At 41.3% G+C, this 17,659-nt stretch overlaps 1 protein-coding gene across 1 annotated transcript in view; it reads right to left on the bottom strand.

Moving 5' to 3' along the window:
* Positions 1–4,151: 4,151 nt before the first annotated feature.
* The window catches only part of IKZF2 (IKAROS family zinc finger 2), a 115,303-nt gene continuing 101,795 nt past the window's right edge, over positions 4,152–17,659 (bottom strand). Inside the window, exons 8-9 of the mRNA XM_067549810.1 lie at positions 11,167–11,310; positions 4,152–4,906 (exon numbers count right to left, since the gene is read on the bottom strand). Coding sequence (XP_067405911.1) covers positions 4,191–4,906; positions 11,167–11,310 — 860 coding nt within the window. The 3' untranslated portion in view covers positions 4,152–4,190. The remainder of the gene's footprint in view (positions 4,907–11,166; positions 11,311–17,659) is intronic.

Below are 17,659 nucleotides of genomic sequence, written 5' to 3'. Positions count from 1 at the left end.
TATTGACTGAACTGTTCTCTCCCCTGTAATCTCCCACAGGCATGTATTCATTGATTATGCTAAAATAAGAATTAGCCCAAACTTTTACTCAAAACTTGAACTGAATTAAACCATTTCCCGCACAACCACCCTTAAGAGATGAAAAATCATAGTGAGTTTTAAGAAACGGACAATGACAATACATGTTAATGTCCCCTCCCTCGCCACCCTCCTGCCCCATGGTTTTGGTCTAGACAGGAATTGCCTGCAACTATCAACAAGTGATGACTAAAATTGTGTTGTCCCTCTGACACTCCTGGAAAATGCTAGGATGACAAAGATGTTCTGTGCATCTTCGTAGCATTAGGGACTAGTGCTATGTCATGGGGTTTTCCTGCTAACATGCGATTCTCCCTGCAATAGCTTCTGCTGTGGCAGCACTCAGAGTTGTTCTCACAGAGCTGCACTGACCCTCCAAGTGAATCTTGAATAGCACCATATAAAACACAAACATGAAAACAGGGTTAACGTAACTGAAATGGACAAGAGAAACCCCTGGGCTGTGGTGTCTGGTCTCCTACACGGCCACAGAACATTCCCTAAAGGAGAATGTATCATTAATTAACAAGTATACTAGCTCACAGTGGGTCGGACTGTGGCCAGCTCCTGTGTGTGTACAGAAAGGGATCTCCCCATTCCCCATTCCTTACACTCCTATACCCTTGTGCTAGCCATCCCAAGCGGCCCACCTTCATCCTGGCTACAGAAGCGACTGCAGTTTGCCCTCCGTTAGAGGGTGCAGCAATGGGCTTGACTTCCTCCATTTGTGCCAGCTCAGGCAGGCCTTTGGCTCAATGGTTTTCAGTGCCCCACACCAGCTCCGGCAAGAAGCTAGTAACTTCGAGGTCGAGAACCTTTTATTTTACAGATTATTCTCCAAGTAGCTGCCATGGTTGGGCAGAATTCACGATCACCTTTTAAAAGAGACAGAGGGGTACCTGTTAGTCTGTATACAGCAAAAACAACTAGAGTCCTGTAGCACCTTAAAGACTAACAAATTTCTGCGGGCATAGGCTTTTGTGGGCTGCAGCCCACTTCGTCAGATGCATGAAGTGGAAATCACAGATGTATATATATACCTCCTAGCTAAGGGTAAGAAAGAACAATGGGGAGGGCAAGTGCTAACAAAGTCAATTCAGTTAGGGTAAATGAGGCCTACTCACAACCGTTGATTAGAGGGTGAGAATGTGTGAACAGTGACAATTACTTCTTGTAATGAGAGAACATTCCAAGTCCCTATTCAGACTCAGGGAAAATCCACATGGGGCCCAGAAAGCGTTCAGGGAGCATCTCAATTGTCACACTGGGGATGGAGTTTGCATTCTGTGGAGGAGGCAGGGGACGGGTCACACATCATGAGAGAAATCCTGTTCGGTTATATGTACAGAGTGGGAACAACCACATGTAATGCCTTTGTCAATGCACTGCTCCCCATACCTCCCTCCTCACAATGGGAGAGTGGCTGCTTCTGGATCTATGCTATTGAGCTTGTGCCCAAACCGTGCCCTTCCACTCCTGCCCTAGATAGTGGGGTTTTCAGAGTGTGAAGGGGAACCCACAGGACACAATGCTAACTTGCTCAGTGCCATCTCTTGCAAGGTAACTCCCATGGGTTTTCATAGGGAAGAGGTCAGAGAATACAGCCAATCTCTCAATCCTGTCCCCAGCACACACCCTCAACAGCCACAGAGAATCAGCCCTACAGAGCAAGGGTAGGGCAGAGAAGGAGTTGCTATCCTATTCCCTATCCCCTGGCCATTTGCAGTTCCCTTCTCCTCCATTAATAGAGGGAATGTACGCCCTTTAACAACAACCCTTAGAGTCAAAGAAAGAGTTCAGTGATCATTAGCAGGATAGTAGCTACTTTGATTGCCCCCAGGCACAAGAGAATGGGAGATATAGGGGCAGCTGGTCTTGCCTGAGCTTTATCTGTATCAAAACTAATAAGGATAGAAGAAAAAGAACGTGAAGGACAATGTTGGAACCAGCTCTTTAAATCTGTCTCTGCAAAGTCCATACTTCCCCATCCTTGATAGCTCTCACATTACATGAAGGGACATTTCTATCCATACTGTATTATAATTAATAGGCTACTGCTAAACTTTACCAGCTCCCACTTAATAGCATTTCAGTGCCGGGAAACAGTCATCAGGTAATCTGGCCATGATCTACTGTATCCTTTCTAAATACAGGTTCTATCTGCCAAGCGTGTCGCCATAAAAAGATTTCAATCAATACCACTCAGCTCCTACTTTCTAACGCTGCAACTCTGGGAAGATAAGAAAAACAGACTGAAATGAGCAAAGGGGGATTCATTATGATGTAAGTACGTATGCACTTAAGTAACTTTACTCACATGAAAAGTTCTCATGGAACTCAATGAGGCCACTCATGGGCAGAAAGATTATGCACTCATGCAAACATTTCTATGTTTAAGCTCTATTTTTTGCAGTTCATTTTCAATAATGATTGAGACAAAAAGAGTTGAGTTTCATGTTGGGTTTCAGCTTACTTTGTGTAGAGCAATCAAGTCAACCTACAGGATATTTGACTGGGGGATCTGTTTTGCATTGGTAGAAAAAGAAAAGGGGAAAAAAAGAGCTTGCATTGTTCTTGTTTGGTCTGTATCTAAATGACCTGATTGCACCAGCTTCCCACCTACCCTGCAGTGAAATTAGTAAGTGACAATAAAGGTAACAAAAATACTAAACCAAACTAAACTTAGTGCCTCTAGCTCATGTACCAATTTTCCTAAAGCAAGAAGTGATATCAAAGCAAATTAGCAAATGTTTTTCTGCATGGTTTTCACCCTCTCCTAGAGCAGAGAGTGTGTATCAAGACCTGCAAGGGCTTCTATCCAAAATATAATGAGGAATTAAAGACACTAGGTAGTCACTGATTCAACAAATGAAAGCAAAGGATCTACTGGAGAAGTGGCTATCTGGGGCCAGATACTGAGCTGGTGTAGCTCAGATTAGTTTAATTGAAGTCAATGGAGCTATGATGATTAATTAATGCCAGCTGATAAACTGACCACCAGTGTTTTCCCAGGTGTAAGCCATAATTGAGGCTGCTGCTGAGAGGTTAATCCTGTAGATGATCGGATGAGAAAGTATTTAATATATATGTTTTAAAGAACACTTTGCTACTAACACATCTGCAATGTTAAAAACCAAATTATTTTAGAATCACCGCAGAACTTCTTGAATAAACTGCAGAATTTGTTTTTGCTCCTAGGCTATTTATTGTCCTAGAAGCTAGATTAAAAGTGTTATTTCTAAATGATGTTTCTTAAAACACATGGTGCAACTAACTAGGTATGGATACTATGGGTCTATAAGAAGCCAGTGAGTCAACACAGTTAGGGAATAACAGCAAATCAGCAATTCTAAAGATATGCTTCATAAGTTAAGTAAAATAACATCACAGGACCTCAAATCTACCACAGGAGGCCCCCAAGACTTATGAAACTAAACTCTTGTTACGTGGTACAGTGATACACATACATATTGTATACATTCCAGAGGGGCTGTAAACACAGAAGCCATGGAAATAGCTCACCCTAGGAAGAAATTTTGCAAGGAATATTGACTTTGATTCGTGCGCCTAAATCCCTAAAGTAAAACAATTTTGCTTTAAAAATAATTGTTCATTCTGTAGAATGAAATTCCCCACTCCCCCTATCTTCCCCACCATATCTACACATTTGAAAGGGCTCTCCTCTGATATATTTCTACCTATTTGCTTGAAATTATTAAGCTACAATTGGGTGGCAACTCATTATGACTTTAAAGCACCTACCAGAGTTGAGCGATACCTGAAATATGACATGACGTACAGCTAACTGTGACAGAAATGGACTGCCTTTCAATTCCCACAAAATATTCAAGACAGATCACTGAAACAAAATGACAGCAACAACACAAAACTCTCTCATCCCGTCCCTTCCTTCCTTCCATTTTTAAACTGGGCAGAGTGACTGAGGCTGGGTTCATAGAGTAAGGTTAATCATAATAATTAAACAACAGCAACAACAAACAACAACAACAAAAAAGGTGGGTCAAAGTCTGTGGAAAAGTGGGATTGTAAGTGCAGTACTTCTTCATGTGCAGTTCTTCTACTTCATAAGAGTCCCCTTTGGATGAGAAGGCCTAGCGGAATGTGTGCTCCCCTCGAACAATGTGCGACGAGAACTCATAGCGGTCCTGGCTTCGATGCCCACAGATGTTGCATTCTAATGGGTCCCGGTAGCCATGACAACCCATGTGGATGGTGTACATGACGTGGTCTAGGAAAAGAACTCGACAATGCTCACACTTAAAAGCCCTAATCTGCTCCCCTTCTCCATTGAAGACCTTATAGATATCCTTTAAAGAGCCCTTAGAAGCCTTTGTGGCATCCAAAGCCTTGGTGTCCTCCTTCATGTAAGCTGGGCTTTGCTTCCTCTTGGGATTTAAGGCAGGGTTTCCTTGGTAGGACTGGCGGTCTTCATGGCTGCTCTCTGAGTCAGTAGAATCCAGGCAGCTATTGCTAGGGGAGGCCTCTCTTTCCTGGGGTCGACTCTTTGGTCTGATGAGGGAGATAGGGCCATCCATGTTGTTTTCATGACTGTCAGCTGTTTCCCTGCTAATGGGCCTTTCTATCCTACTAGGATGATAGACCTGAGCATAAGCTGAGCTGATGACTGGGGCCACCTCTGCAATTGTGCTTGGTGTGTGCTGCATCAGAGGGTGAAGTGCGTCAGTTCCAAGGTAGTTGATTGCATTGTTGATGGCTTGGTCCATCATGTGAGACTGCATCAGCTCAGCCTCCTTCTCGTAGGTTAAGTTCATATCAAATGGATAGCCAAATCTCATGAGCTTCTCACCTAAAGGCAAGAACAAAATGAATGAGAAAAAGAAAGTCACCCAGACATTCAACTGTAATAGAGAAAAGACCCTGTCTTAAACATAGAGAAGAGACCATCTGATCATCTAGTCTGACCTCCTGTATATCACAGGCCACTAACCACCACCCAACCATCTCAACAAACACAATTAGACCAAGGTATTACAGCTCTCAGGAGACTAAACTATGGTGGGCCACAGGCAGAAAATAGGAGGGACCAAGGTCCACCAGCACCCTAGGCCTCTGCAGTGGCCAGAAAAGGATTAAGTGAGATATTCCCAGATCATCCTAGCAGGTGATCCCTGCCCCACACTGCAGCGGAAGGCAAAGTTCCCCCCATCCCACATGGTCACTACCAATCTGACCTGGGGGAAAATTCCTTCCCAGCCCTATATATGGCGATCATTAGACCCTCAGCACATAAGCAAGAACCAGCCAGCCAAGCAACTGAGACAGCGAATGCTCTCTACCACTTCAGACCACCACCCCATCCAGTCCAGTGTCCATCTGCAGTTGTGGCCATCTCTGATGCTTCAGAGGAAAGAGCGAAAACAAACAAACAAAAAAAAAATCCAAAAATACAGAATACACTGGAGAAAAACAATCCCTCACTGCCCCCTAAAGATGAGTGGCTGCATTCCTGACTTAGGACAAAATTCACCCCTGAGCAGTAGGACAGAACCAAGCACCATTCGAACGCCACTTAAGCCCTATTTTTGGTTTAAAGGCCTTATGTGGGCCCTCTGCCGAGGGACGGAATTGCAGCCTCAGTGCAGGCACTCTTGATTCTTAACTCTAAATAAGCCTACTTCTGGTATGAATTCCAGACCTGCTGGAAACCTTCCGATGATATTTTCTGTGCCTCAAATGAGGAAATATGGGCCCAGATTCTCAGTTGATGGAAAAGGACGTAATTCCATTGACATCAATGGAGCTACATCAGTTTATACCACCTGACTATCAGGCCAAAGTGTTTTCTATCTCAACATAAGATTAAATCTGCCATGAGGCACTCACCCTGGCTCACCCCTCACATTGCGGGTGTATTGAGGGGGTCTGTCCAAACAATGGCTATACAGGGCAGCAATACTGGGACCTAACAATACTGGGACTGCAGGTGTGCAGCTGCAGGGGCCTGCAGAAGTGAAGAAGATGGTTGCATCTGCCCACAGACTGCAGTAGTGGAGGCAGGTAATGGGAGGCTGAGCTGAAATCACAGGTCCTAGGTTGGGGTTGAATTTTGCATTTCACTCAGTGAAATATGTCCTTTAGTGAATACAGTCTATGTAAATCAGGACAATAATACAACAAAATCACATGCATTAGCTTAGTTTAATTCTCTGCAATCCACAGCAGAGGCTAAATTAATATCACTTTCACTGGCATAAGTTCAGTACACAAGGTATGATTCACTACTGCATTACTGAAATTTAGGCTGTTGAATTAGAGCCATGTAAAACTGGAACAACATAGTGGTGAATCAGGTCAATTCTGGGGCACATTCAAGTCCTGACATAAGGTACATCTCCACTGAGATGAACAGTGTTACATCTACTTACACTAGAGCCAACTCTGGCCCCATTTCTTTTCCAGTTACATTATTGTAAAATGTCAGATAAATGGGAAGGTCATTTAACAACTCTTTAAAAAGTTTTGTTTCTATTATTTTAATTGAAAAGTTAAGGTTATGTTTTAAAGTTACTGGAGACTGGATTTTATAAACTGGACAATACTTTGCTGGTTTTCATTCTCTCTCACCACTTCCCACCATATTCCTTGACAGAAACATATGTATCCTCAGTATTGCAAATAAATTAATCCAGGAAGTCACTAATGTCACTACTTTGGCTGCCCAGGAACTTAAATACCTCAAACTTTTCTTTTACTTTTTGGCAAATTTGCCTGGAGCAAAAAGTATATAAGCCAACACAAGAAAGAAACATAGCACAATCTCAACTCTCCTGAATGGCATCAGTAATGCTTTGATATAGCAACACTTTATTTTCATCACTGATACTGGATATTCCACTCCCTTTGCTTTGTCTTAAAATGATGTGTAAAAAGAGGAATGATTTTACATTACACATGGAAAAATTAGGTTATATCCTCAGAGTCCACACATCACTTCTGCTTGGGATCTCAGACCCTGATTCAGCAAGCTACTTACATATGCGCCTAACCAAAAGCACATGAATAGTCCCACTGACTTCAATGGTGTTACTCGTGCTTCAGACCAGGCAACACGTTTAAGTACCTGGGTCAATCTGAGCCTTCTCCAAGGCTGACCACAGTGAGGTTATAATTTAGCATACAAATGGGAAAAAAAACCAACCAGGAGAAGAAAATGTCCCATTTATTAAACAAAGAAGATGTCAGAGAAAAACAGGATGAGGAGAGGTAAAGCACAGTAAAATGACTGGCTTAATTGCATGCAATATGTTTTAAGTTTGTTGGTTGCCATCAGAAAGTTTCTTTTTAAGCTTTACTTACTGCAGGATTTTCTAGATTGACATTATAGCCTTGGGCTGAAAGTCCTGCCTGTTGTGATTATTATCCTGCCCTGCGGTGAGCTCCTCAGACCTCACTTTCGTTCCTTTCAAATGCCTCATTTAATAACTCCACCAGACTTAGAGCAAACACTAATGGCTTAGGACCTGTGTTGTTCTGTTCCTTTAGTTACGAACCAGATGTTTCACCATAACTGTAAAGATCTTGGGCTGAGTTTTAAAAATGAAATGTGACACACACAAAGAAATAATAATGCTAAAACGTACAGAGACAGTACATTTTAATTTACCACATGCAGCATACAATACAAAAGAAACATTTGCCACTCACTTCAACACATGTTAACATGGTTTTCAATTTTAAATAATTTCTCTTTGGTCACAAGAGTATTCAAAAGTAACTTGTCAGATTTATCTATTGAGTTTCATGGATTATAGGACCTTCCATTCCAATTATTGTCACTCTAATTAATGGAAAGACTAAACAATTTATCCCTTAGTTATCTTATTGTGTATTACCAGATAAATCACATATTTATAGCCAGATCAAGGAACATAGGAATTGCAATACTGGATGAGACCTGGGCTCTGTGTAGGCCACTATCCTATCTCAGAACCAGATGCTTCAGAAGGTGCAAGAAACCCTGCAGTAGGCAATTATGGAATAATCTGAACACAAAGAAAGTTTCTTCCTGACCCCCATTAACAAGAGGTTGTCTTATGTTTTGAAGCATGAGAGTTTTTAGTTCTTCTGAAACTCTTGTGTATTATTTAATCCTTATTATAAAAATGCTGGTTATTATTATAAGCCATACAACTGCCCAATCATCTTCTGAATCCTGATTAGTTCTTAGCCTCAGTGACATCCTGTGGCAATGAGTTTCACAATCTAATTGTGCATCGTGTGAAAGAGTGTTTCCTTTCATCAGTTTTAAATTGGCTGCATTTTAATTTTATTGACTACTCCCTTGTCCCTGTTTTATGAGAGAAAGTGAAAAGAAGTGCTCTAGACACCTTCTCTTTAACATGCATTATTTTGTATACCTCCACTATTTCAACAGAGCTTTCAAGAACTTCTGTGCCTCAGCACTGGATACAACCAATCTCCCTTTCTCAGAAATTACTAGCACTATTTGCAGCATACCACTTCCCTTTCCTTCTGAAATTTTAGCCACAGCACACTCAGTGTGGTCCATAAACGAGGCTCTTTGGAGACTGCTGGCCACAAAATGCAGAAAAGCTCTGAGAGATACAGCATGGGAAAATTCAAGCTTATGCTTTCATGACATCTCCTAGATACCACTATACTATGTTGAAGAAGGAAATGTTGCACAGGAAATGTTACTATGAGCAAAAGTAAGGTCTTCCTGGGTGTGTTGAAGAGTATTTTATTTGGAAGGAAAGGGGTCAAAAGTGAAGCCATGGTAGATGTGGTGGAAAAGAGAAGACCTGCACAAGAGATGAAACATCATTGCCTTTACACTCAGGCACGGCAATCTCAGGGGTGAGAGAAAGTCAGAACAATAAGATATCATTAATATCATACAATATGTTCCTTTTTCTCCCACAGCTGGATTTGGATAATAATCAGGTGTCACCAGAGGCTAATACCTCCCATCCTCTCCACCTTTTCTCAGAAAAATGGCAGAGCCAATAGATTTGTTGAGCCTACAGAGGAATATTCTCAATCTTAAAAAGAAATCTATCCAAGATGATAATAACCATTTGTACTTCTATACGGTATGCCATCCAAAGATTTCAAAGCACTAAGTAGGCCTTTATAGACAGTGATAGTTTGGGGTTGTCACATGTGGGTAGACAAATAAAATAAATCCTCTATATACTCCAAGGTCCATTACCTACATTTTAAAAGGATTCAGTTAATTTAAACCACCCAGAACATGGAGATGACTCAGAGCTATCTCAATCTGTGCAGTAAACTTCTAAAGATCAAATTGTACTGATTCATGGGGACTTTTTTTTCCTCTGGTGATTTTCATATTGTGCTCCAGAATGTTTTTAATTTTAAATATCTCTCTAGCCTTAGGATTGCAAAGATAATCTTAAAAATGTATCACAATGTAATAATATCTGCCTGAGTCTGAAGCTCATTGGAAACAATAGCTCTGAGAAGTGTGAACTACCCTCCTTCCTTTCAAATATTGTCATAATTCTGAAGTCTAATGATGACAATTTAAGTGTCAACAATGTTAACTATGTCACTTTTGATCAAAGCATGTAGGGAGAGGGATGATCATATCAGGAAGATCAACTGTGAGTGAGATCATGTTATACAATTGCAAGTGGTTGGAGTTTGGTTTTGTGAGTGGAAAACCCCACTCCTTTCCAATTCAGCACCTAACTGTTGTATTAAGAGTAAACCAAACTAGTGCCTCTGCACCAGTTCTTATAGCTTGTGTGCACACTAGTTCCTCCAGACCACTTTTAATGTAGGTAACAAAAGCAAAAGAATCTCTAAAAATATATGTCTTTATGCAAGAAATGCTCATTTTAACCCAAGTAAAAAGAAAACACGGGTCACGTTGTCCTGATCCTTTGTTGGTGCACAAGGGAGCAGGAGAGAGGAGACGCACAATTCAGCACAGTTCTGATCAGACACACAGTGCTGGAGCCTAGCACTGCTGACAGTGTTAGACTACTCATAGTGGTCAGGGACAGAGAATGACCTCAGCAAATTCTGCACCAGCAAAACTGGCCTCCTACTCAAGGGCTAGGGTGGAAAACGTTTGTTGCATCTTTTCTAAGGTTAGTGGCATTCCTGATGTGGCATGCACTTCCCCAGAAGAATTCTATCCCAGTCCAAACGCCAGCAGGTGCTCTTGATGTAGCACAAAGTCATCCAACCGCCACAACAATGTGAGCTGCAGCATAAAGTCACAGACTACAACCTAACATGGGTAATGTTTACTACAGCATTTTGTGCTACAGTTTAACAAGGATTCCTTAATATTCTGAGGTATAGGAAACCTAGACAAAAAATGGTTAAATCTGGGCCAGAGATTCTAAAATAAATGGCTAATAAATAAAAGTGGTCTGGTGCTGTCTTGTATTTCATAGAGTCATGGAGTTAAGGCCAGAAGCAACCATTAAATCATTTCATCTGACATCCTGTACAACGTCTTTACATTTCACCCAGTTACTTCTGTACTGAACACAATAACTTGTGTCTGAGCTCCGAAGAATCAATGTATTGTTTCACTTTGAATAGGGGCTTCTTTCAATAAAAGCTGCAAACATGTTGCCAATTCTCAGTTTTATCACAAGTCTTGAGGTACTTGAGGGTTTTTTTAAGCTTCAACTCCTGGAGTCAGATGATTACATGAGAATCTCAGCTTTAACTACAAAATTAAGTTTTTAGCCCTCACGATGACAGAGAAAAGTTCGAAAATGTGACCCAAATGCATGCTGAAGGCTCAAACCACAAAAGAAAAAGACCCAAAACATATATTTTAAAATCTCAAGATTTTGAGGTCCTCACTCTTGAATTTTAGGATTGACAATACTGTAATTCAGTCACTTGCAAATCACTTTTAGGTTGTTTTCTGCTTTGATTTAATCATCTTTCAATTGTTTGCCCGTCCCCCACACACTACCAATCGTGCTCAATTCTCAGAGTGCAGTTTTCCCCTTTGATCTTTTGGCTGTTCTTAGGAGTTAACAAATAACCTATTCCTACTCACTAAGAATAAGAAAAATGCTCTCTCAAGCTTACCCACAAACTTCTGTGGGGTGGAGCTTTTACGCTTTCCCATGTTGCTTGTCAGCTTCTCTATAACAGCAGGTCTCTCAAAAGGCACCAGAGAAATATTGTTGTCCATCACAGGTTCTTGTTCCTTACAATCTTCCATAGGAGGTACTACATAAAACCAAAAAGTCACATCAGACAGGTCTGTCTACACTTCAGAGATGGCGCTAACTATTTTGAGCCCTGTAGACTATCTTGAACAAGTGCATATTGAAATACGAGTGAAAGAAGGTGCAGGAATACAATTGGCAATGAAACAGCATTAAAGTTTGAGCAGTTAGGACCAAGTTTTCAAATGCGGTCTCTGATTTTGAATGCTTCCATTTGTGAGAGACCAACTTTAGACACTTAACAAAGACCTCCTTTTCAAAGGTGCCAAGCACATGGTTCCCAATGAAGCCTGGGGAAGCTGTTATGTGCACAGCACTTTTGAAAAGCCCTCTTGGGACCTGATTCTCTGTTGACCTCCAGCTTGTGTATTCCGTGACACCAGTGCATAGTGAGTGTGAAGTGCTATCCGTTCTGACTTGGTAGCATTTCATACTCCCTTTGCTCCAACATCAATAGCTACATGAGGTGCATGGCAATGGAGATTCAGGCCTCTTCCAAGTAAAGCTGAACACCCAAAAATGGAGGTTTACAAAATCTGAATCCTCTTTTGAAAATGTGGGCTTAAGTGTATATTTCCTTTTTTTCATGCATGAGACTGCTATTCTTCCAGCCATCCTGCATCTAATTTATAGGATTATCATCTCATAGTTTCCCAGTTTAGATGAATGGCATAAAGAGAGGTTCGCAAACATTTTTAGTCTCAATCACCAAATAATGTCAAGATTGCCCTACCCACGCTTTGCAATCAGCAGACAACCTCCCTATCCACTAAATAACATAATCTGTGGCAGCTACAGGAGCTACTTACATGGAGGAGGAATACTCAGAAAATATGTATGTACTTTCAGCTGTCTTTGAAGCTAAAAATAGAAGTTAGTTACACCTTCTATTTTTGCTTATTTCACCGTCCATCTCACGCCTGGTTTGGTTCTCTCAGCTAGAAACAAGGAGCAGGCACCAGACGCACATGAACAGCAAGTACTCTACGGATTGCCAACTAACTTTGTGAACCTCTGGCACAAATTTTTATGAACCTAGCTGAAAAAAAACTCATGAACCCTGACATCTGACTCCTGAGTAACACTTTGTTTTCTTGTTGTTTCTTTTTTACATGCACTAGAATATTAGTTAGATTCAGTGGAACTATGCTGACTGTCCCCAGCTGAGATTCAGACCCACAATTTCTGAATCATTCAAATTCAGCACAGTAGGCTGAAGAAATTACGCATGACAAAAGGCAAGTCCAATTGTTTCAATTGTTCCATTGTATTGAATCTATAAAATAGACTGACTGTCTCCGATTCATCCACAGAAGGTAGCTTTGGTTGAACAGGTTCAACTATCGGCGTCTTTGTGCTAACTGGATGGTATTAGCACTATGATTATGGTTTATATTTAAGAAAGATTCTTAGCCGGCAAACAAAAAGAGGTTTCTGGAATGGCAGAGCAAACAATTGCTCTAATCTGTATGACCTGAGGACACCAAGTTTTCTATTGTTCCCTTCTTTTCCCTCACACCATGGCAACTTCCTTAAGACTCAGTTCCAAGGACCACATCGTGTATGCTTCAGGCACGCATGGAGTCTGTGGGTAGACTGTAGAATTGGGCCTGATCCGGCACTGCATTACTCCAGCGGGACTCCACTGATCTCCATGCTAATGAATCTCCTGGCCTTAAACAGGTAGTTCTTTGGTAGCACAATACACATGAAAATGAGAGAAGAGCATTGCCTTTGCCTCCTCAAAAGGAAGAGCAAATACCAGGCAACTGCAAAATAAAAGATCTGTTCAGGTGAACTTCTCAACTCAAACATTCACATTAAGAAAACATGGGACCATTTATTCCTTTGATTCCATTTGTGTTTGTGCTGGTAGGGAGAGCTGAATGCGTTGAGTCTTAGAATCCAGCATGCACTGTAAAATGATTTGCCCTGCTGCCTTTTTATTTGTACAGGATGCTCTCACTGAGAAACACAATGATTTCTCATTAGCAAGGGAATCCTGCTGGCACTGGTGAAAAGAAATGGAAGAGAAATAGCACCAATGCAAAATGAAATTAATGTTTAAAAAATTGGTGTGTGGTATGCATGAGACCTAATTAATATCCAGGGGAGACTGTGAGGGGTGGGGTAACTGACAGCAGACTGGAATTAGGAAGAGTACTTGCGTAGTTTGGGCTGGTCCAAAGAAACTTACATTGGGACATATTGAGGTATGTACTGAAAACATGGGGAGATTTTCAAAGACACAATTGGCAGTAAGGAGACAGCTCCCATCGACTTTCAATGGTAACTGGGTGCCTAACTGCGCTTTGGGCTTTAAAAAAATCTCCCTCCAAGTATACTATGGGCAAAATCCTGTCCCCGGTGAGGTCAATGGGGAAACTCCTATTAACTTCAATGGGGCCAGAATCACACACACTATTAAGATAAACCAATGACTGCCTGCCCCTGCCATGCATTACATAGGAGGCTTTCTTGGGGGAAAATCGTGGGACGTGCTCAATGCTCTCAATTCCCATTGTAAGTGGGTGTTATGAGCACACTGCACTTCACAGGATTGGGTCTACATAGGCCTGATCCAATGCCCATTGAAATCAGTGGAAAGACTCTCATTGACTTTAATGGTCATTGGGCTGGTCCCAGGGTCATCATATTCATTGATATATGATATAAGGGTTAAATACTAGCTAAAAAGTGCCAACACCCCTTTCTTGGATAAAGATATGTGAAATTTCATAGGAGGAATTTGACCAACATACAACTGGACTTCTTTCTTCCATGGAAATGAAGAGTGTTCACAGAAACATCTTACACCGTATAAATTAGACAAGGATTTTTTTGTTTGGACTCCTCTGTGAAATATCACAGTCAATAGAATACCTTATTTCATATTTCTTAAACTGCCAGAAAGAGAAGGTTGGCTCCGCATTTAGCAATGAGGATGATTCTATTATCTGGTTCAATAGGAAATTAGGTTTTTGCCAATACAGTCAAGTTCCACTCAGAAACATTACTGTGTCTGACCCTCTCCAATATTTACATTACTGTGAAGATAAATTGCCAGAATATGTTTGGTTATGTAGATTTCATAAAAAACAACCACTAAACTCTAATATGTTAAACCTCATGCAAATCAAGATTAGATTGGTTAGATGGTGCCACTATGGAAACTTGGAGAACTAAATGGAATGTCATGTCATTGGAAGTTTTTAATTGAGAAATATTCTTTGACTTTTTAAACAAAAATGAATAGATCATATATGTTAAAAAACAACTGGCAAGTGAGTAAAATGTTGCTTATTTCCTGTATGCTTTTAATTTTAAGGAAAAAAATCAATACCTAAGTAAAAGCCACATAATTCACTGAAGGATATCCCTGTTATAAAACAGAAAAACAAACCCAGAAAGATAACACATGCTCACAACTAAGGATCAAATTCTGCAAATCATCTCTATTCAGCAAAGGTGCGTTAAACACAAATTTAACTTTAAGTCCTGCAAAGGATGTGCTTAACTGCTTGTCTGACTGGGGATGGATTTAAGCAGGTGCTTAAGGGCTTTCCTGTATTGGAGCCTAAGCAAAGATGTTAAGTTTCCTCTGATATTTGCAAGAGAGGATATTAGAAGTAACACTAAAAGTTCTTGTTAGCCCGTCCTTTCAGTATGCAGATGGACAGTCTTCAGGGTGACAAGAGTTGGGGAACACTGCTTCAGAGCCTCCATTTCCCTGAAACCAATCAGACTGTAGATCAAAAGTCAGGACCTGGAGTAACTTTCAGGTTTTGATTGCTTTACTTGTACTAAATCACACACACGTAATAAGCGTCTGTATAATTCACGCAACAGTGAACCCTGCATAACGAAAGTAAAAGCAGTCACCCAGGAGATATTTAGCCGCTGAATGTTTCTTGAAATAGTGAAGCTATGCTGATTTACACCAGCTGAGGCTCTCCACCCTCAGTCTTCTTTCTCAGCTCACATTCTTGATATTAAAAAAAAAGAAAGACGGGGAAAATCCTCATGGATCCTGGTAGGAAATGCTCCTCGGGGTTAGCATTTAAATCAAATTCTACTCAGTTATGTAGGAATACAAGGACACATCATCTCTAATGCGCTGAGCTAACTTTTTGGGGTCACAGAACCAATGACTGGACTCCCTCTCCTCCTTGTTTTTGGGGACCTAAATAAGCAAGCGGAGTACTCTTGAAGCATCTATTTTTAAGAATGTCTCTAGCCTTTTCCTTTGTGAACATCAGATGGAATCTGGAAGCTGATGTAAACACCCAGCTACAGTTGAAAGTTTGTCTTTGGTTTTTCTTGAAGATCACAGATTATTAATGATCACTGCCATAAATGTCCAGACTCTAGACCTATAGCTACAGGTCCCCAGACCAATTTTGCACCTGGGAGGGCCAACATTGCCCAGCTTGCCACCTGCGGCAATAAGATCACTGCAACTTTCTTCTGGCAAGCTGCCTACAAGTGAGCTACCTACTTTGCTGTAGCAGGTAGTGTGGCTTCTAGTCACAAGGAAGGGCAGGTCAGTAGCATGAGAGGCTGCATGCTAGTGGACTAAGCAAGGGACAGGGAGCCAGAAATGTCTGGATTTTAACCCATGCTCTGATAACAAACCACCTTCATGGCTTTAGTTAGGTGATTTATCTATCTATAACACAGAGAAAATGTACTTACCTGCCTCACAGAGCTGTTGTGAGAATGAATGAGTAAATATTTGTAAAGTGCTATAAAGGACCAAATTGAGCAGAGTGTATAATCAACACTCCAGGGGTGCCCAATCCCCTTCTCCCCACCTTATTACAATAACTCACCCTGGCAAAAAGTACTATTCATCGTTGGCAAGGATGCATGGGTCCCAGCACAAAAAGTTGGGGTCTCCTTCCTCCCACAGCAAGACATTGGTGAGGACCAGAAAACCCCCACCCACATCTTTTTATCAAATATGTTTCAGGTAATTTCAGGACCGCTCCAGAGAATCACTTTGCTAATTGTTCCCTAAAATCCTAGGCCAGACGCATGCATTGTGGTATAGAGTTTGTAGGAAGAGTCAGTTATGCTGCAGTGGTCTCATAGGCCCATGCAAATCTTTTATGGCTCATTCTGGTAATATAAGATAAGAAATGTACTGGGGGCATGACAAACGTAATTCTACACCAGGTGTCCCTCCAGAAACACAGCAAATGAGGAACAGTTACAAAGACACACAGGAAAGTGCAAGTTCAGCCTGGTGTGGAGTAATTCTGAGATATCGAACACTCCAAAGCAGTTAGCTCACAATACTAATCTTCAAAAATATATTCCACAGGATAGCAAGGGACAGAAGGAAATATGGGTATATTTTTGCACAATACATTCTTAGGGGTAGACCAAGACCTAACTTTTAGTCTTGCATAATGGACACAGCACAGTTGTGCCACCCTCAGGGTGGCTGTGGGAAGGAATTGTGTCTCAGTCAGTCACAAATCCCTCTCTGTTTCCCCATTGCCCCAGGGAGGAGTAGATTGCTTTAATCTCTTTTATAGGGCAATGGTCACATCCCCTCTCTCACTGGCTAAGCCACACTGGCTAAGCCACACTGGCAGGCACGCTGGGGGTGGTAGACCAGACTCTGTTCACTGTTGGGTGGAGGAGTGGATTTGAAGAGTTTACTGATCTTGCACCTCTCCCCCATGCCCAAAGCAGAAACGCAGGCTGGCCACATAATGGAATGGGCTTGTGCTCCCTTACTCAACTGCACAGCAGGAGATTTAAACACAAGGGACTTGTCTGCATGAGGAAGTTGCATTGGTTCAACTTAAGGTGCGATTTTCAACTAATTGACTTAAACCAGTGAAAAAGCTGTGTGGATCCTCTTATTTGACTTTAAACAAGGTTTAGGAATAAGTTTAGCTTAAACCGATTCAGAATAGGCTTAAAGTAAACTAAGCTAAACTCGACCAAGAGTGTTCACAAAGGGCTTTGCAGTTGCACAGTTTTAACTGAAATTGGTTGAAAAATTGATTTAACTTAAACCAGTGAAACTTTTATGTGTAGAAAAGGCCACGAGCTTGGCCCTCACAATCCACGTTGCACCTTTAACTAGTTTAGATACTACCTTTCCAAGCAAATCTAAAACTGTCTCCACACTGGGGGAGAGAAGCTTTTTTTTTGGCCAGAAATGGAGTAGAACTTGGAGAGATCCCACACAACCTGATCCCTGAAGCATCTGTAGCTTTCATAATTATGTTTTATGGAGAAAGCTCACTAAGGACCCACTTCTGAAAACACCTACACATCTGCTTAACTTTAACCCCTGAAAGAAGTCCCACTGAAGTCACAGGTGTGTAAGC

The sequence above is a fragment of the Emydura macquarii genome, unplaced genomic scaffold (assembly GCF_026122565.2).
Source record: "Emydura macquarii macquarii isolate MOO-44397 ecotype Brisbane River unplaced genomic scaffold, CSIRO-AGI_Emac_v2 contig_1253, whole genome shotgun sequence".
Classification (NCBI taxonomy): domain Eukaryota; kingdom Metazoa; phylum Chordata; order Testudines; family Chelidae; genus Emydura; species Emydura macquarii.
The sequence above is the reverse complement of the archived record's forward strand: the minus strand, read 5'-3'. Positions and strand labels throughout refer to the sequence as shown.